This window comes from Copadichromis virginalis, linkage group LG1 (genome assembly GCF_057382275.1).
Source record: "Copadichromis virginalis isolate Kocher_CV1m ecotype Utaka linkage group LG1, C_Virginalis_male_GT1.1, whole genome shotgun sequence".
Lineage (NCBI taxonomy): Eukaryota > Metazoa > Chordata > Actinopteri > Cichliformes > Cichlidae > Copadichromis > Copadichromis virginalis.
The window spans coordinates 11,093,870-11,115,728 of record NC_140618.1 but is presented as its reverse complement, the minus strand read 5'-3'; the positions used below and the strand labels follow the sequence as shown (position 1 = coordinate 11,115,728).

Sequence of the window (21,859 nt, the reverse complement as noted above, 5' to 3'; positions counted from 1 at the left end):
TATTACAAAACACTTTTTTTCTTCTTTTTTTTCTAAATTAATTTTAATTTTGTATATAATTTTTTTTAACTAATTGAATTTGTTCCTCTAAATGCAAAGTATCTTATGTAATTCCTTAATGATATTATGTGGCACAATAGGAATGAGAACTGATCAGAATTTAGCAATTCTGATTCTATCATTGATTTCACCTATTGGTTTGATTACTCATTGATTCTCACTAGGCTTTCACTGGGTCCACATTGAGAGTCACCACCATCGCTAAGTGACCTATGTGAAAAAGTAATTGCCTGCCCCCCCCCTTGTTAAATCATGAATTAACTGCAATTAACCACATTTTAATCATGGCTGAGTTCATTTTCCCCAGCTACTCTTAGGCCCATTTACTGCCAGATCTCTTGAATCAAAAAGGCACTTAAATAAAACCCATCTGACAAATTGAAGTAGGTTAAAAGATCTAAAAAAAAAAAGACCCCAAAAAACACATCAAGCCACAATCTAAAACAAAAAGCTGAGAAAGAAAGTCATTGACATCTGGGGTCACAAAGCCATTTCTAAGGCTTTGGGGCTCCAGTGAACCACGGTGAGAGCCATTATGAACAAACAGAGAAAACTCAGAACAGTGGTGAACCTTCCCAGGAATTACTCCAAGACTGCACTGACGGCCCATCTAGGAGGTCACAAAAGAATCCATAACAACATCTAAAGAATTGACAAAAAACACAAACATTTGTCACAATTGCCAAAACACATCATGATCTTCATGAGCTCGAAGAGTTTTGGAAAAATCTTCTGATGACTAATGAAACAAAAGCTGAACTTTTTGTAAGGTTTGTGTCTGGTTACAGTAGGTCTAGCATAAAACTAACCCAGGGTTTCATAAAAAGAACACCAAACCAACTCAAACATTGTGGCGGTAATAAGATGGTCTGGGGCTTCTTTGCTGCTTCGGGACCTGGATGAACGGCCATAACAAGAAATCCAGAAGAGGGCAAGGCAAAGTATGTAACATCTAAAAAATAGGAAGTTATTAAAATGCAAGTATATCCATAACACTGAAAAACATTTGGAATGTCAGCAAGACTAGTAATTGTAATCTTGGGTGGGGGAAGTTACATTGCCTTATATCACCTGGCAGCATGTTATAGGAAGATCTAGCTGTAGCTCTAAGATGTGTAGCAATTTCGCCTGTATTTTTTTAAAATTCATGCCTATTTACTTACGTTGATTTATCTCTATAAGATTGCAAGTTATACATTTTTCTTTAATAACAGGTCTACTAAGTAACTAGAAAAGTTGTAGAAGGTGAATTTGTATTAGTCCCTTATGTAACTTCAAGGGAAATTCAGTCTTTTAAGGGTATAAAAGTATTATTAGAGAGTTAAAACACCGCTACATAAGAAAATGGTACCTTTAACAACAGTGAATGTATCTAACAAGTCACTATTTAGGATTTTTTTCCCTCCATGTTCTATAAATATTTAATGTTAATAATCTAAAATGCTTATTCTGAAAGCAAATGGCCAATTTTGATTTCAGGCATGCCCCAGTAGCATTTACACAACAGGGAAATACACAGATGATTACAAACCAAGTCTAACTCTATACTAAGCAGCAGTTCCCAACATTTTGTGCACCCAGTCTGCACGCCTACATATGCGAGCGTGTCTGGTGGCAGGCCTCCCAGGCAGCAGCGTACCAGCATCAGGCTTTTCTAATGAGTCCATAAGAAGCACAACTTCTTTGTTGTGCTGCCTGGAACATTACTCTGCATTTGAAATGCACCCAGCGGACTAGCATGCATCTTTTATCGTTGGATGCAGCTGTCCGTGCTTTCTGAACACTTACAACTAGCAAGCTTCCCTGACTATACTGCCAACGGGCAATAAGTGATAGAACTGTGGAAAAAAAAGAAATATTTACCACTACACAGGAGCAAGAGAGTAATTCTTTAAAGAGAATATTCACGTTATTGGCAAACAAAAGCAGAAACTTTTGAAAAGTAGACTTCAGAGCAACTGATTCTTTGCCTGGGGAGACAGGCAAGGGTGAGGGATGACAATAAAGGGTAAAGAGAAATATATACGGAGAGCAACAGAGACAAAGGGGGAAAAGACAAAATCTATATGCATATACTGCAGCCTACAACACAAGTAGCACTTTATTCCTGAGAGAGAAGCATCAGTCCTGACAGCATATGGCATCTGTGCAAAATCCATTAATTTTTAATATACCGGGTGCTGAAATGAAAAGGCTTCCTGAGACAAGCAATTGTCAGATGTCAGTAGTGTTTTGATAACTTTTTTCATCTCCCTTTTTATTTGCATTCATGAAATGGAGCTGTCCACATGCCACCTTACTGTGGACATGGCTGGAGACTGACATGGAGCCATTTTCCACACAATTGCTCCCACTTCCAGTCAAGTGTTGGGGTGAAAAAGGAAAACAGAAATGTATGGAATGACAGTGTGTGTTAGAGGACACAAGTAAGCACTCATAGTGGACTCATTTAAACATCAATTTACCTCTGATCACATGACAACAAGTATACACATACGCCAAAAGGGCAAGAATGCTAACAAGCATGTGGAAAAGTGCTAAATATGTATCTGTGAATCTAGTTTTCCATTTAAGACGTGTTTTAATATTATTTAAATGTGATTTAAATTATGTAAATACATGTCTTAATAACAATGCATGGATTTGTACAAGATATTAAAGTAGTTGTTTAAAGAACAGATTACAAAGGTCTCTTCATAGAAGAGCAGAGAAGTGTTGTAGAGCACAAATGTTCTCCAGCTGTGTGGCTCATCTCCGTTAGAAGGATAAGATGAGCCACTCTCAATGAGAGATAATACAAAGAGGTCAGTCAGTGTAATGATTTTTTCCCCCCACTTTTGTCATCTCAGTCAATTCCATAGGAAAGTCCTTGACCCTCTTAATGCAAATACATGACTACTACACAGGAGTATTTTTTTTTCCTCCGCTTGCCCCTTTTAACAGATAACTCATTGGACTCATTTAGAGTCATGGAATCATCTCCTTGTGCAGAGGGTGCATTACGAGATATTTATTCATATTCATAAAATGCCAATTTAAGGCTTGCGAGTGGCCATAGGAGATGAGTGGGAACTTGCAAAATCCAATAAGAGCTGCTTTGGAGACAGGTGCAAAGTGGACTAATTAATAGCAATCTATACACTGGCCAGGGCATGCAGTGGGCCGACTGAGACACACTTAGGTCAGGCAATGAAAAGATAGCAGCTCCAAATTCATTTTCTCACTGTGGCTCTCCCAAAGGAAGGCTCAGAAGTACACTCACACTTCCTTTAATGCCTTCACTGGGGTGTAATTTATTTTTGCGTTTGCCAGCACATTTGGAAAGTTCATTACCTCGCTCATGGCTTGTTAATTAGCCTTGTAAAGCCGCCATTAGATCTCCTCGGGCCAGGGCCGAGATGAGACTTTTGTCCCAAAACATTAACACACTGCAGGAGGCCTGTAAAACTGCACTCTGCCCATTTAAGTTGTAACAGTGACACCTCAGTAAAAACCTGAAAGATGGAGGGGACACACATGGCAAAGTCTCTTGGACGTGTACCACTTTCACCTTTGGTGCCATTGACAGGGGTTGACCCCATTTCACTCTCTACCACCTGTTCAGCAATGACTGACTGATTCCCAGAACCATAGACGTCTTTACGCCTTTTGGTCATTGCTAAATTTCAGTTGATGTAAGTCGTTGTGGTGATCTCCTCAGGGCTGTCTCTCATTTCCGACCCTAGAGGTCCAACAGGGGAGACACATTAATGAACAGTAAAAAAAATCAGACTCAGCTGGTGGGTTTAAGAAATCCTACTGTGCAAGGCGTGACTATAGGAACATGAACTGGCACCATTGCTACAACACCAGCAGTGGAGACCAGCTACCGTAGCCTTATTGATTATGCAGGTGCTCATTTGTGTGGCCAAGCGGCTAGCAGGCATGTGTCTCATTTGAACTTTACAGGAATGGAACAGGATCCGATTTCCCCGCTGCAAAAAGGAAGCCCTGGTGCTTTATTTTTAGAACAGCTGCGTCTAATGGGGCCTGGCAGGTACAGGAGGCGTCACATCTGTTGAGGCCCAGGTGATGCTCTCACCCTCCACTCCTCCTCGCGCCTCACCCGCCCCCTACCAGTCAAATGACTCACGTTGAAGATCAACAGTGTCATTTCCAATAAACTCGTTTTCCTCTTCCTGCCACTTTCCATCAGTTCTGGCGATAGGTTCTTGCTAGTAGCCATTTCATTCCACAACACGGTGGAATAGGAGATGCATAATGTAAAAGATGTAAAGAAGATGAATGCTCTGTCTAATGCCAGGGCACCAGGAAGATTAATTAGAAAAATCCAGCTTTCTGACTGGCTAAAGTTTAGTGGTATAGAGCCTATACATGTGAATGTGAGTGCCTCCTTCTGGATATCAGCTAGGGCACAGTGAGACTGCTAGGTGAAGTTGCCCTTCAAATGTAATAAGGAGAATCCAATAAATTTGCTGAGGAAATGTTTGATGATAAAGATGTTAAATCGTGCTTGATTTAAGGTTTTGACTGTACAGTCAGGATTGTTTCACATTATTATTATTATTATCATTCACACAGGACTTTTTTCTGACTTTGTACAAACAGTTTGATAGATCTGATGCCCTGATCTTTCCAGGATTCATGTCTAGTGCTGATATGATAGCTTCATTTTTTCTGCAGTTGGCATAGGTCTTTTTGAATTTCCTAATTTTCCATTCATCCATCCATTTTCTCAACCATTTATCCAGTTCAGGATCATGGGGGGCTGGAGTCTATCCCAGCTGACGCTGGGCAGTAATATGAAGGAGACTATTTAATTGCACCACAACAGCATCAACAGAAATATTTTTCAGTACTTTCTGCTGTGTTTAGTACTGTGTTCATTCATTTTAAGGAGACCAATTCTGTCTATATATTGTGCTATATTAATTTATCTTGTACTAGTTCTTATTTGTGGGAAATTAAATGAAATTAAAAAATGGCAAATATAGGAACCTGTGATTCAAATTATTCACAATAAAATCCTACTAAATCACACCTGCCATTGTTTTAATGGGCACTATCACTGAATGTGATCTTATTTATTCATTTAATTCTTTTTAATTCTTAATGTCTCATAGCTTTAGCTTAATGTAGCTTCCCAAACTTAAGAATCGTTCATGGTGATAAAATATCATGAGCTGAATTGTCATTTTTTTTCTTTTAAGTATAGTACAAATAAACAGGAACTGGTAGAGAAAACAATGAATAGTGCACAATGAAAAACACTCTTTTTTTTAATACACTGGATTTCAAGAAAGACCTTTAAAATATAAAAAAAATTTCATATTATTCATTGGCGACCCTTGACATAGTTTACTCATGTGTAATATAATTCTTATGGCTTTGGTGATGAGAAAATGTAATAACATGTTCTTGCTCCGTGTTCCCTTTCAAGTTTGCAACCAGGCGATCTGACAGTTTCTCTAGCTGAGCAAAACATTCCTGCTCTCTTTCTACCTCTACCTGAAACCCACACCGCTCCAAGCGTCATCTGTATCAAGCATCACTGTGGCAGACTTGAATAGCTCACTGGAAACAAGAATATATCTCATTCATACCAGGGTGGGGTAGCACACCACAGAACAATAAGATCAACAACAATAACAACAGCAGCAGCAGCCACAACAACACGGCAGACTGCTGATAAAAGGGGGGTTTGAGTTTCACAAGTTCCTTTCAGCTCTGCAGAACGGTGCCATCAGCTGTACCATATCTCTCTTCTCTCCTCTATTCCACCCTCCCTCGACCCTCTTCCTTCCCTTTTCTCTCTTCCTATCTAGAAGACAGGAAGCTGTTTGTTGGGATGCTCGGCAAGCAGCAAAGTGAGGATGATGTCCGGCGGCTGTTCGAGACCTTCGGCCAGATTGAGGAGTGCACCGTCCTCCGAGGGCCTGATGGGGCCAGTAAGGGTCAGAGCCCACACACCTCCAACTCTTTTTTACCCCCTTCTTCCGTTTTTCTTAGTCCTTCTGTCTTTGTGTTCTATTTCACTTTCTACTCTTTACCAGAGGTGGGACCAAGTCATTGTTTTGCAAGTCTCAAGTAAGTCTCAAGTAGAGCTGGGCGATAGAACGAAAACGATATGTATCGCGATATAACTTTTCTCGATAGAAAAATTAAACTATCGCGATAGACCTCGCCGCTCTTGTCCTCTTAAAAAAAAAAGAAAAAAAAAAGAACAGCCAATCCAAATTAAGTAGCGCAGAGCCGAACCAATCACAGCCACAGCGTCACGTCACGTGACTTGTTAGTACAGTGTAAGTGCCAAGCCGCACATGTGTATTTGTTTGGGAAGCAGCCAGCCACCCTACCGCCAGGGTAATTAAGGAAAAGAGTGAGCCGACTAGAGAAATCAACCGAGCGTGACCGAAGGTTACCGAAGAGAAAACAGATGATGGTTCCAATGCCGGAGAGATTGTCGAACGGAAGAGACAGAGAAGTTCCGTAGTGTGAAGGTATTTCGGCTATTTCAAGTCTGACAAAAAACAGAGTAGCGTGCACTGTAAATTGTGCCGAAAGCAAGTCTGGAAATACAATAAACTGGTGCATGCGCTACGTCCACACGTACCCGGGTATTTTTGAAAACTCAGATTTTTCTATGCGTTTGCACCTTTCGTCCACACGTAAACGGCGTTTTTGGTCACTGAAAACGAAGATTTTTAAAAACTCCGTTTTTGCATTTACGTGTGGACTAGAAAAATGGAGAAAACGCAGCGTCAAAGGTGTGCGCCACGTTATTGTTTCGGTGAAATGAATTTCTACAATACTGTTAATTCTACTCTCTGCAGTGTTTAAATGCTTACATATACACACAGTTACTGTCCGTCCACACATACGACCCGTTTCTGCTTCTGTGCCCCAGCTTCGTTTACTATTTCCCACTGAGGCTTCTAGACTTCTGATTGGCCAACATTTCTGCACGGTTAGGAATCTAGCGCCACCTGCTGCTTTGGCATGTTCATAGCAGCGTTTTCCTTCATTTCTGCCTTTATGTGTGGACGGGATTATTTTTTAAAACGAAAACGGAAAATCTCCGTTTTCATAAATACCCGTGTACGTGTGGACGTAGCCTCAGTCTCTGACTGGAAGCGCTAATTCGTCATTCGGCTTTTGTCAGACTAAAGTAACTGTTAAAACTGTTTGAAAAGCTCAGCTATACAACAAGGAGAGATTGAGAATTTCCTTTTAGTTCTCAGTTTATTTGATATTGACAAAAGTTAGTCAGTTTTGTCTGTTCTTCTGTTAAACAAACTAAGATTTATTTTTAGAATTAATATTTTGTTTTTAAGTGGAATTGACAATTTAGTCTGTTTCGTTTGTTCTATTTTGAAACTTAAACGCTTTAGCGGCTGCCTTTTGTGTAGTTTGCAATATTTGCCTTTATTTATCTGAAAAAGTCTCATGTTCCTTAAGTACATCTACCCTGTTGAATTTATTATGGGAAATAAATATTTAAATAAAAACAAGCTGCTGATTATTTCACATTTTACTTGTGAGCAACGGCACATTTAAATCTTACAAATATAGTTATTTGGCTTATATCGTGATAGATATCGTTATCGCCTGAAATGAAAAAAACATATCGTGATATGAAAAAATCTTATATCGCCCAGCTCTAGTCTCAAGTCTTTATCCTCAAGTCTCAAGTCAAGTCTCAAGTAATGTCAGGCAAGTCAGAGTCGAGTCTCAAGTCACTGGTGTAAAAGTCCGAGTCAAGTCACAAGTCTGAAACTTTGAATTTCAAGTCCTTTCGAGTCTTTAAAAAAAAAAAACAACGAAAAAATAATGTTGCAGTTATATGCTAAATGTAAATATTAGACCATGTAATTTTAAATCTGTGTTTTTCTCAACACATGACAAAAGTGAACGTAGAAAATATACACAAATTGTGAAATTGCACCTCTTTAAAATGCAGCTCAATTAAACCTAGCTCCAAGAATAATTTTCACCGACAGTTCTGAGATAAGCTGCATGTTATTCTTGGATGCGGTTGTAGGACCAGCTTTAAAATCGCATGACAAAAATATCATACACATTAAAAAAAACTGCATCACCAACGTAGCCTGGACAACATTTGCTAGTTAGATGAAGTCAGCTATCTCATCGTAGCATATTTATATGCATATTTATAATTATACGGTTCTTGGAGTGAGCGCATACACTCATGAAGTTTAGTAACTTCAGGTCACTGCAACAAGCCCAGGTACAGTTTACCGACGGATGGGTACAGGACCTTGAAATGCACCGTGTAGAACGAAAGACCATCGTACGTATCATAAGTTTACCAGTCTCACAAATCGTCATCATAAATACACATTCATTAACCGTTTATTAATAGGACCTTTGAGCTCAACGGTAATTAATTAGCAGTGGAAATAATTTCTGGTACCCATCACAGAAATGTAGCAGTGACAATAATATTGTATGCTGTAATCGTACTGGGCAATTAGTGATACAAAAAACCTGTTTTATCCTGTGAATAAAAGTATATGTTTTTGTCAATGTACCATAATAACAGAAGCGAAACGCAATATTGTGTCAGGACAATTCACTATTTATGCACAATAAATAAAGGAGCATAGCGCGATAATTTCTGTTCAGCGCCAGACTTGCTTGTAACCTATATCACTAATTATGTTATGAAAATGACGTATTAACTACTAAAAAACACTGACCTTTGTGTAAATGCTTGGAGCAGACTAACCTGTGAGCTGGAGTGTTCTGGGACGTTATATTTGATCTTTGAATGGCTGCAATCCAGGCCATCCGTCGCATCTTTGTTACTTCGGAAACATGGCTCGAACAATTTCTCTTCAACGACGTAATCCGATAACAACCGATCTCTTTACCCGTCGGCTTCCCGTGGCTGTCATGCGACCGGCTATTGCAGTTAATGATACAACAGCTTCTTGACATTTTTGTGTTTCTTTTTATCGCTGTGTGACTGATTTCAATTGAAAGCCTGCGTGCGCTAGTACCTCTTGCCACAAGTTCCCAGAATCCTTTGCGGTTCTACCCGTGAATGACGTCACATTTTCAATCTCTATATAATATGCATGTTAAATTTTATATTTGGGGTAAAATATCAAGTCTTTTCAAGTAAACCGGTTCAAGTCCAATTCAAGTCCCAAGTCATTGGTGTAAAAGTCCAAGTCAAGTCACAAGTCTTAGAACATTTTTTCAAGTCAAGTCTAAAGTCATAAAATTAATGACTCGAGTCTGACTCGAGTCCAAGTCATGTGACTCGAGTCCACACCTCTGCTCTTTACATTTTTAGCACCATGCTTCACCCATGGTGCACTCATTGACATTGTCTATAATCCTCCCTTTTTGGTTTTTTTCCCCACTCTCTTATATGTCGCGCAAGCGTACCTTTCATGCATCATTGTCACTGTGCCTCAACACATCCTTCCTCCCACGTTCTTTTTCTCACTACTTTTTGTATTTTGTTTTCTTTTGTCCTCATGTCACCTTTCGCTTCTTTTTTCTTTCCTCCCCGAACTTCTTCTCATGTTGTCTCTTCATCACGGCAGCTTCCCTCCACCCTGTGCTTGTACTCAACAAATACATCACACAACACCTCGTCTTTCTGCTCACCCCTCTCCTCCTCCCGTTCGTCCTGTTATCTGAAAAGCAGAGGGGTGTAATCATGTTTGTTTCCCACATTCCCATCATCCCTCCCCAGAGACACCATTGGACAATAATGCCCTACTGTAAATAAAGCAGCCAGGCTCTGGGTTTTGCTGCCGTCACTCACTGTGCGGCAAATTTGCCTGTATTCGGGAACAGCTTATGCATTTTTGTCCGTGGCTTATATGATATTTGGTTAACAGAGCATGTTCAAATTAAAGATGGCTGTAAAATATGTGATGAAGGTGTGATTGTTCACAGAGTGCAAAAGGCTCCTAATCAAATTTTGATGGGTCTCTCTCGCTCTCACAGCCAAATTTGGAGCAATAAAGCCCACGATATTGCGCTGAACCTCTACCATCTTTTCTTTTTGTTGACTGTGATTTATTCTTCTACATGAAGCTTCTGAATGTGTGTGAGAGATGTGTGGGAAGGCAAAAGAGAGAGGATGATAATCTTGCAATGCCTTCTGAGTATATCAAAGAGAAAGCCTGGCTATACTGAACCACACACCTATCTGTGTCTACATCTGTTCCCCTCACTGTTAATCCCGGGTCTATTGCTCTGCATTGCCCCAGCAGCCCAGTACCTTTCCTTCTCCCTGCCTTGTTTCCTCTTTTGCTGTCTCTTTCTTCTTATCTGACTCCCTCTCTTTCTGTCTGCTCAGATGCCTCAAGCTGATTGACAGCACATAAAATGAAATAAGGCCGGTGCTGCTGTGTCAGACAGGAGCTAGTTTTCTCCCTCATTCGTGCTTTCACTTCTTTTCACCCTCCTGCACCCCACACCTCAACTCTTTCTTTGTCTCTCTTCACATGCCATACTTTCCCGCTTTGTTATTTGTCTCTATTATCACAGACTTGATCATTCATTTCTCTTCAAGTTTCACTGCTATGAAATGGAAACTGTAAAGTAATGTTAACTATGAATGCCACCACCAGACAAAGGTCTCATATATAGGTATCTGGGCCTATCAGTCACCGTGCAACAGTCCTATGCAATCATTACGGGATGTTACGGCAAATTATTTTGCCAGGCGCCTCGCTCGGGATGAGGTTCCCGTAATTTGAATGAGACAGACCTTGAAATTGACAGTGCTATCTGTTCCATGGTAGAGGCTTTGTCCCCTGTTGATGTAAATTTATGCTACTCAGAGGCTTTTCAGCACCCCTCTTCACCCAATAAAAAGGCCGAGAAGTTTAACATCCATCTCTCTATGGCGCTGCTCCTCAAAGTACTTTCAAAGTGCAACACTTGCTGCCAGAGTTGAATAGAGCCCCGAATTGTCAGGAATAATAGAGAGATGGCTTTTAGGTCTATAATTAAGTTGTGTTATAAATGTCACCCATCCAGAGGGATGGAATTCATGCATACATATTATTACCCCGGGAATTCAAAAGGCAGTGCAGATCCTCTCGCTTGAAAGCAATACAATCTCTCTTTTTCCCTTTTCTCCAACTCATTCTGAGCCATCAAATTCAAAAACCCAACAGTGCACTATAATTTCTGAGGCTGTAGCACTTCCCAGTTCTTTCGAGTTGTTGTGCTCCGTGTCCCTTTACTTTTTTTTAGGTCAGCAAAAGCAAAGCTACAGACTATTTTTTGATGGGAAATTTTGACAACATTGTATGTTCAGCATGACTTTGGTGATGGTGTATGCAAGCCCCGCAGTTAAGAGTCTGGTCTGTCTGGGCTACGTTGCCGGGATCACGGTGACCCTGGCACAATATATGCTGGCCTTGTTAGGGAACAAGCAGCGAGTTATCTTGCCTTAGAAAACTAGAAGGCTTTTTCGAGAAAAAACTGATCCCTTTTTATTTAAGCTACAAAGGTTAAATGTGTTTATTCTTCCAAAAGACAGAGCTACAGTCAAATGGTACACAGTAAGTTGATGTATTTCAGCTGGACAAATGAAGACCTTTCCTGCCACTTCCCGGAGGGGGGTTCAAGTGAAATAAAAGGGTGCTAGAATGCTATGACAGAATCAAGGGCTTGTTTGACTTATCACTTTGCCTCTGTAGATCTATACAGCTTTGAGGACACTGACAGTACAGAACACATGGCCTTTACTACTCACCACATTTTCACACATAACAGTTTCACGTGCTAACAATTTATTGTATGGCTTGAAAGTGTGCGCAAAGCCTGAGGTAAACGTGGAAATTGTCCTGCCACAGTTCTATCTATTTGATTTTGTCAGTAAATTATTAATTTGTTTGTTGGGAAAGCAAAGCTGACTCCTGAGAGGTAGAAGTGAATGGATTGCTGCCAGACACAAAAAAGCTCCTGAGCCTACCTATTAGTGTTTGTAGTTTAAAAGAATCATCACTCCTTTGGTCATGTAGAATGAATATATGAATGTGTGTAACTATTTTAAAACCGATATCTGCAGTTCACAAGAAACCAGGGATTGAACCCAGGAAAAGCCTGACTGGTTCTTTGACACTGCTGCTACTCAATTAATAAAAAATGGGGAGAATTAATCCATGAGTTTGTTAATTAGGTATCTCTTGACTTAACACATGAGCTACCTGAAGGCAAGGATAAGAATAGGACATAACAGAATACCCTGTGCAGTCTATGACAACCATAAAGCTTAGAGAAATAGCTCTTGTTTCATTTAATGGCTTTCTGCAAAATTACCACATTTCAGTTCCACTGCATTTCAGCTCACCAGCTTTCCCTTTATGATATTAATATAATGCGTGTCCTTACTGAGACCATACTAACAGATACGCTTTAGTCGTGCAGCGTTCCAAAACTCACGTTGTAATACTATGCAATATTATCTACTTCAATTATTTTTAATATTATTTGACTTTTTAATGCAATGTGGCTCCAGAGTAATGCTACCAAAGCCTGCTTCCTTGTCTTCTGGCCAGCTTTTTTGTTGACTTTTCTTTTGTGTATTAACTACAAAACAGATTTAAGATGATTTGAATGTCCCTTGAGCAAAGCACCCCCTCATCTGAAATTATATTCGAGGAAAGATTCGGTTAGATAGGCAGATTATAATGCTATGCCTTTGTCATCATAATCTCTTTTATGAGTGACTGCACACAAATCACAATGTGTAAATATTAAACAGATTAATAATCACAAACAAGTCATGATAGTAAATGCCTTGGCTCCATGCTCTAAAGTGGTGGGGGTCAAATTAGAAATGGGCAAGAGACAGGGTGTTCCAAGCAGCTAATGCCTTTAGTACAATTAGCTTGATTTATTCAGTTATGCACTCAACACACAAGTGGCAGAATATATTTACAAACCAGATAACATGAAAACGATGGTATTCAAGGCCATCCTGCTGATCTCCCCGCCTCTCCTCTCTTTCTCTCTTTCTATCTGTGCAGGCTGTGCCTTTGTCAAGTTCTCCAGCCATGCAGAAGCACAGGCCGCCATCAACAGCTTGCATGGTGGTCAGACTATGCCTGTGAGTAACAAGCTCATAACAAGTACTGTCATAATTGCTGCCATGAGTTGTCATGTTCATTTACTACAGTTGCATGCAATTGTGTTTTACACTTGATGTGAGCAGTTTTCTGTGAAAGTTTTCCAAAGGTTGTTCATATTTACTCTTTTCTGTTTTGCCTATGGTCTGAGTTCTATAAAATCACTGAGGCAGACTAGTCTAAAACAACAACACTGGTAAACTTGTTGACACTTTCTACCCTGCCAAGAGGCAGCCACTGACTAAGTGTTTTTTTCTTTTCCACATGACTACTCCCACTGCATAATGTGCACCTCTTTTGAAACTCAATTCCGAGCATATTTCCATTTTCTTTTTTTATATAGTAGTAAACTCTATCATGCATTCAAAAAACACGGACCATTATTAAGGTGCTAGTGAACATTTTGTAGTCAAAGGGGAAAAAAACTACACAAGTTAACCCTCTCAGGTTCAAATTAAGTTTTTGTTGCTAATGCACAAAAGAATACCTGCAGTGGTACTTCTGAGTAAAAAAAACCTCATAAAATATGTATGTGGGGTAATCAGGTTGTTAGCTTTTAACTGTTGCAAATCTGCAATGCCTGCCTTGAGAGGGTTAAACTGCCCGCAAAAATGTAACGCATGCACCGATTACGGAATCATTTGTAATATGAACAGGACAGATTAAAGTCCGTTTCTTTAAACGGTGTTGGAGAAATGTCTTGAAAACATCTCATCAAACTCAAATTATTAACAGTGATAGCTTGGTCCCTGTCATGGGACTACTTTTTGTTAAAGAATATTAAATATTTAAAACACTTGAAAACACTTATCATGGAAAGCCTCATTACAGAGACTAGAAGGGAGGTTAACAAGTAAGTCAATAATATTGAAAAGCACCCTAGCGTTAGGATGGATCTTCAAAATGAGGTCAGATTAATAAGCTGCTTTTGCTTCCTTAACTGCTTCCTGACATTTCAGCATTAAGTCCTTTATAATATTGTGAGACACTTACAGTTAATCACCCCTCCATTAACTTTTGGCTTTACATTTCCTCATCAAACCCCGGGTATTATCTATCAAAGTACAGGGTTGCGGACACGTTACATTGTCAATAATAATACACCTTCCAAGCTTATTTATAGATCAAATTGCCTAAAGATGTAAAAAGCAGAAATATATTTGGTTACTTTTGTAAAATAATACTTAAATTTGGTCCCTCCTCTCTCAACCAGCATGAGACAAAGAGGAGCAGCAGTGGCTGTGAGATCTAGAGAGTAACGGAAGCAGCATTACATTTTAAGGTACAATTATGTAGCCATGCTTATCTGCAGAAGCTAAAATAAATAAAACATATTGTTAATAAATATATAAAGTTATTATTATTATTATTATTATTATTATTATTATTATTTAGAAAACCTGTTCCTTAAAGGACACAACACATATGTTAAAGAGGAAATGACATTCCACTAGTTTATATTGCCTGCAAAAATAGACTGCTACTTCCATAAAGGCAGGAAATTTTACTATTTGTCATTCCAAGAAACCAGGAGCCATTCTGCTTTTCTGTACTGTGTCTTTTCAGTGTCTTTTCATGTTGAGCCTTGTGTTCCTTTAGTTCTTAGTATTAATAGTTTCAGTCAGATTCCTAAACCACCTTAAATGGCACCGTTCGATTTGGATGAGCCCTCTGAAATGGCCAAGCCCTTCACCCAATCTCTCTAAATCACCACCTTATAATTCTGGAGGGGTTTAGGTTTCCAGATGATCCCAGTAGTGATTGAGACGGAGCCCTGGCAGTCCAATCCTCAGCTGACAATTGCTGGCTATTAATTAGTACTTTGATTTTACATATGATCAATTTATCTTTATTAACAGGCTATGCATCACAGTTGCTGTAATTGAATTAATTTTTTTTTTAAACTTACTTGATCCTGCTGAATTAGCTAATTATGGGCTGATTTCCAGTCTTTCTTTCATTTTGAAAGCTCTCAAAAGATTTGTTTTAAATTAACTAAGTGATCATTTGCAGGGTAACAGTTTATCTGAAGAGCTTCAGTAAGGATTTAGAGTTTGTCTCAGTGCTTGTCCTGCTAGATCTCAGTGCAGTATTCAGTACTGGTGTTCGCATTATTTTTCTACATTGACTACAATACACTGTTGGCATTAAAAGAAATGTGCTACGGGGAGTTTTTTTCTCACACATAAAATGACATGGAGTTCAACAGGGTTTTGTGCTGGGACTGAAGCATTTTTATGTTATATATGCTTCTCTAGGGTAATAGTACTAGAAAACTTTGCATACATTTCCGTAGCTATACAGACGATATCCATTTATACTGATATATAAAGTCACATGACGCAAATCACCAAATAAACCAAGAAACTAAGTTTCACTGCAAGTCATCTTAGAGTAACTTTTGATCATCATGTATCCTTTAACATGCACATTAAACAAATATGTGGCACTGCTTTCTTTCATCTAGACATTATCATTAGAATTCTAAACACTATGTGTCAGAGTGATTCCAAAAAACTAACCCATGCATTTGTTAATTATACATCAAACTTTTGTAGTTCCTTATCCCTGAAAAGGCTTGAGTTGATCCAAAATATTGAAGCTAGAGTACTAACAGGGAGCAGAAAGAGGCATCATATTTCTCTCATATTCACTCATATTCACTGTCTCCCTGTTAAATCCAGAAGTTAATCCTCACATTCAAAGTCTTGTATAATCAGGCCCCATCATATCTTAAGGACTTCACAGCATCATATTATACTAATAGAGCATTTTGCTCTCAGGTGCAGTCTTGTGGTTCTTAGAACTTTTTTTTAAAGGGATTCCTTTTTCCTTTTAAAAGGGAGTTTTTTCCTTCCCACTGTTGCCCAGTGCTTGTAGAGGAACACTTCATTGCTGGGATTTTCTGTCTAATATTATAGGGTCTTTACCTTGAACGTATGAAATGCCTTGAAGCAACTGTTGTTGTGAGGTACTGCTGTAAAAACAAAACTGAATTACATTGGCTTAACATGACATGTAATAAGAGACAGCATTATAACTGGTCTCTATGCTTTTATAGAGTCCCGCAATCACACTTTATGCCCTGCTGGCTAACTACAGTTTCAGACTAAACTGCCTAAACGTCTTGTGGGTCATAAATGAGGATAGAGAGAGATTATTTTTTGTGTAGGTTTATAAAAGCTCATTTATATCAAATCATCAAAAAAAACTTGATGTTGAAAATTATACAGAAATAGGAAAACTACATAAGTATAACACTCAATACACCCATTGACTCATTACAAAGAACAACAGTTGCTGACATCAAATGCAAGACCTTGCATCCTTCGGATAGAAAGTAATCTGAAATATAGATTACCACGTATGTGACTATGCGAGGAATTGTAAATACTGGGTAAAATGTGGGAGACTGGTTTGATGAATGTCTGAAATAGCATTAGTTGGTGTTTATTTCTTTAGCTGAAGAATGAGACCACTAAACCTGTAACTCTTGTCAAACAGCAGTTCATTATGAATTGGATACGCTTCTGTTAGGTTTGAACAACGTTACCAAAAAACGCTTAAGTAAAAGAAATGACGAATTACAAAGCACCTCCCTGCCAGTGCTGTGTGTGTTGGGTACTACACAGCTGGACACACACATGAGCATGCACACACTTTCTGGCAGACATCCGCACTTTCACACACTTCACTGATGTTCCGCCATAAATATTTACGGATGCTTCCTGGCAGCCAGATAGTGTCTTGGAAGCCAGATTTAATTTACACATCTTTTTGATGCATCCTCATTTTGCATTACATTGAAGTAGTGAAAAAGGGAAATAAGTGGAGGAGATGTTTTAACTTTGCGTGAGAATATAGTTTGCAACCAACATTGTGGCATATATATATCGAGTGTCAAAATTCACTGGGTTGCGGGTCGAGAGCCAAAAAAAGTCATGTTGCGTATTGATCAATTGCACTTATATTGGGACTGTTTTTGAAATTTGATTCTAATCAAAATATTTGTCTTTACTTAAAATATCTTGTAGAGAAACTAGAAAGTTTACATAATTGACTGTAGCAATAGGATGTTTTTTTTTTTCTTTCTTTTTCAACAAGTTTAACTCGTGCTGGCTACCTTTGCACAGTTTGTGTATGATGTCTACTTTGTTTCACAAATGCAGCCGCATTAGACCATGTCAATAACAAACCTGAGCTCTGTTGCAGATAAACTGTCCAAGGCAACATATGGAGCCCCAAATAAACCTGGGGCAGATCAAGAGATCCAATTGTTCATTAATAATCTATATTATCCATATCTTTCTCCCTCTATCCCTGCACCTGTTGTCCGCCTCTGCCCAAATCCAGCTTCCTCTCAGATTAATAGGCAAGGTGGCCATTAGTATCCAACTAAGGCTTTGGTACCAATGGGGGATGCAGTTAATTTGGATAATATTACTGCCACATGTCGTCAACAACTAACTAACAGGAGGTAGGATTCAGAGAGTGGGTTGCTATGCTCACTGCCTCCTGCCAGCTGTGAGGTCTGGATGAACCTTGAACAAAGATTTTTCTCTCACTCTGTCTCCCTTTTCCTCTTAATGTTCTCACTACAGCATCTGTGTTACCTGGCACACACACACGTGCTATAAATAATACCAAAAAACACTGGCCCAAAACAAATGGCTTTAATGAAGCTTAAGGGCAAGGGATGTCACCTAAGGGCATCTGCCGATAGATTGGATCATAGCTTTAATTGATGTTCATTGCAGATTGCAGGTGCTCTCAAAATTAAGTTAAAATATGACTGAGCACAGAACTGGCATTCTCGTCGGTTCAGCTGTTGAATTACTAGAAGGCTGCAGAGACACAGGTGGCAAAACTTCAAATGGCAAAGCCAGGGGCAGGCAAACAACACCCAGCAAATTGCAGACATTGTCATATTTGGTATCACAGTGTGGCTGACAGAACCTGTGGAGCTCGGTACTGTTGGCAGAAACAAGAGTGTGCATGTGTATGATATTATAATGTAGTTCTGGATTAATGAGAGATAAGACCAAGCCAGAAAACACTGTCCCTGCGACACAGAAAGCTTGAAACAAAAATCCACGGTAAAAACCCTTGTAACTGACATACTGTACCACATTTAGTGCAGTTTTGTTTTGTGCTCCTTACAAATGAAAGGTAAAAATTGTTATTTATGGACAAAATGTGCATACCGATCCAGCCACATACAGTAAAGCCCACAGAGGTCCATCCAATTACCAAACAAACTTCTTTTAGCGTTTTTACTTATTTTTATTCTCATTTTTTTTTTACATACACAATTCATAATTTTGAGTCAGTTACAAGTGTAGAAAGCTGAGACAACTGTGAAAGTCTTACTTATTATTCAAAATTAGTGAATAATGTGAAGAAAAAATGGTTCTTAGTGAGTTAGTGGCCAATCATTACAGTGCTTTTTGAAATTCCAGTTTTCCCTTTATTGAAACTGTTTTTATACTGCATTGTTATTATTGTTGTTTTCAAGTGTCTGTAAAGGATTGACGATATGTGTCTTTTTCCATTTTTGTAGACACTTAACACTGGCGTCTTTGTATCACAATAATGCAGAGATAAAAGCATAATGCGATTTCACCGGTGTAGTTGCATTCTAATCCCTCAATTACCATTGTGTATTTTTCCATCTACACATTTTGTGACCTATACAAAATCCAATATAGGAGATTTTCACAAGTCAAGTGCATTGTTCAAGAAATTAGATTCGTTTTTGAACCTGTGACAAATTCCTTAGTTGTACCTGTCAAAAGTGAAGGCTCCCTGTTGGCCCTTATCAAATTCGGAAAATTCATTTTCTCTCCAGGTAAAGGAGTCATGCTGGTCGAGGTTATTATTCTGTTTGTTTGTCAGCTTGTGATTTTCTGCAACCAGTGAGGAGTAGCTGCTTTGCATCCAGTGCTTGTTGCTTGCCACCACCTGTTCCTTCATTACCTGGCCAGATACTATTCTTTCTTCATGTAGACAGACACTCTTAATCTGTAAGGGATCACACTGAAATCTGCCTTTATGATTAGATCTTGGATCTAGTTGCCTTGAGATGTGAGGATATGTAATTCTCCTGTTCAGAGGTGAGGGTAAGATTTTTTTTTTCCTTGGCTTTTATACTATGAAAGTCGGAAATGCTTGGCTCTGACATGAGCGGCAGAAATGAAAACACCTGCAGAGGCTGTTGTACTGCTTTAACGCCAGTGCCAAGGCTACGCGCAGACTATGCAGACGTTGCAGACGTTGCAGAGTGGTTCTCCTCCCGTGCTGTCGTCTATAACAAAACACTGTGCTGGGTGAAACGAGACCAGGCCAAACTCGCCTCATCTTGAGTCACGGCGCAGTGAGTACAGGGAGCCTCGGGCTTTCACAGTCCCGATGATCACAATGCATTCTTCATGAGGTATTAAATGAATATAAGAATACACAGATACACAAAGCAGAAAATGAATGTAATCTAAATGCCAAGCCCCTGTGCTGTAGGCAAACTTCAGCAACAACGCTCGAGGAAGATGTTTGCTTAGTGCCAGCCTCATTAAATCCAACAGCCCAGTCCCTTCAATTGGCCCACAAAGTTGAGAAAGAACAGAAAGAGGTCAGAAGGTGGAATGAAATGCAATTAGAAAGGGAAAAACTGTGCCGTTAACGGCGCCATGTCGGCGTATTGATTTAACTAATTGAAATGGCATCAAGGGAGAAACACCAGATGGGTCTCCTCTGGCCTGAGGTAGGGTGCTGGCTGGCTCTGATAGGATCCCATCTGAGATGTACTGTCCCTGGGGTCCATGCTGATTCCTTCCACCATTCCAGCCTCTTTCTCACAGTTAGCTGGAGCCAACATTTTCTCCTGGATGTGTTTGTACAATGTTTATAGGAAAATGTTAACATCCTCAAATAGTTTGCAAAGAAAACAAACAAAAAAAAGAACTTATTTCATTTTGCATTTCCTAAATAGATATTTACAGTACATATTAGTTATATTTTATACAGAAAATTATAGACTTACAAAGGCAAGAAATAGTGCCGAGGGGAGGATAGCGTTTAAGAAAACGGTGACTGACTTTAGGGAATTGCACAAAATCAATAATAAATGTTGCATGTAGGCTGGATAAATATATGAACTTCGCATTATGCAAGATTTATTTCAGCAGTCATAACTGACCAAAGAAAGCATGTGAAAACCCTGGCAAACTGCCCTCTCAATGGCACTATCACTTATCTGTTACTGTTTAAAATTTCATGAGGCACTTACAAAAATAGGATACACTTTTTGCATGAATTGCTTTGAAATAGCATAGAGTAAAGCTCAACTACAGCAAGATAAACACTTTTGTACTATATAGTTGCAAAATTCACCTACACGAGATGGAATTTTGTTTATTTCTATGATTATCTGTTGGTGTAGCTCTGCTTTGGAAACATTCCTTTTGTAAATGGTACCTTAAGCTTAAATTTGAATCTTTAGAACAGTTTGGTCTACTTCAACTTCAGTATATGATACAAAAAGTCCCATGAAATCATTTACAAGAAACGGGTGTACGCAGCATCACTCACCCTGATCAACCTTATCTTTGTGTGTCCTATGCAGCTCACATTTTTGATTTCTATAACTCAAGAAAATATGGAAATTTAAATCAAAGCCCGAATTTGTACTGACCCTGTCAGGATGAGACATTTTGTGAAAGATGAATCCAAGTTGTGATTATGGAGTCCTTTTCTCACCGCGACTTTGCTTTTATGATCTTACTAATCATATCCTGACTGCCCCCTGGCTGTCTCTGTCCTTCTGTCCTGGTGGTACTCCGTGCTCTTTCCCAGCATGCACTGCCTGTAATTAAATAGGAGACTAGTTCTCTTGACAGTGTATGTGGCTGTTTTCTTTGCCTGACATACCCCCCCTCCCCAGTCTCTCTCTCTCTTCTTGCCTGAGTGTCGCATGAGGAACTGACTCTGGTCTCTGTTTCTCAAATGATTTAATTGGATGCAAACTCAGGAGCGCGGACATCAATACAGAACTATATCTGCCATAAGGCAGAGCCATTAGTCAATACTTCGCCCTCCACATGCCGAAGGCTTTTGTCAGACCTAATTACCCGGTGCTGTATTCAGTGGAGCTTCACCAGTGGGGGACTTGGACTCCTGTGGGATCTGGTTAGGATCACAGTTCACTTTCAGTGTATACAGCAGAGTTAGAAAGTTCACAAAAGCAAATATCACTCACTATTCTTTTCCATTTAATGCTGACAGCTAAATGACTGCAGTCATATGAGGGGAATTTTTAATTCCAGTGGCCTCCTTGGTTTAGAGATATGAGTTCTTAAAGGCTTGAGTATGATGTGCACTGGACATTAAATGACAGAAATGAGTTGCACCAGTTCTCTTGTTTCACACAGGGAATCCACACTCGTGTTTTAATTGAAAAAAAGGTTTGGACATTTATTAAAATGTACTTTTTATTTTTAGGTATTTCCCCATGGGAAACAAATACTGTTAAAAAAGTATCATGAACTATGACAATGCAATATATGGGATTGAAAACTTTGTTTTTAAGGGTTGCCAGATGTTCCCAGATCATATTTAAACTGTTCCAGGTAAAAACTGTTCCAGGTTAAAAACAACTGCAGTTCAACGACTTCTTGAAC

At 39.2% G+C, this 21,859-nt stretch overlaps 1 protein-coding gene across 12 annotated transcripts in view; it reads left to right on the top strand.

Moving 5' to 3' along the window:
* Positions 1–21,859, top strand: part of celf6 (CUGBP Elav-like family member 6) — a 152,706-nt gene that overhangs the window by 108,595 nt on the left and 22,252 nt on the right. For 8 of the 12 annotated variants that reach the window (XR_014918749.1, XM_085450600.1, XM_085450586.1 and 5 more), the window contains exons 4-5: positions 5,886–6,014; positions 13,089–13,168. Coding sequence is in view for 11 of the 12 variants with exons in the window: in XM_085450600.1 (XP_085306726.1) it covers positions 5,886–6,014; positions 13,089–13,168 (209 nt within the window). In the remaining variant the exon portion in view is untranslated. The remainder of the gene's footprint in view (positions 1–5,885; positions 6,015–13,088; positions 13,169–21,859) is intronic. The other 4 variants (XM_085450593.1, XM_085450566.1, XM_085450616.1 and 1 more) reach the window with 2 other exon arrangements.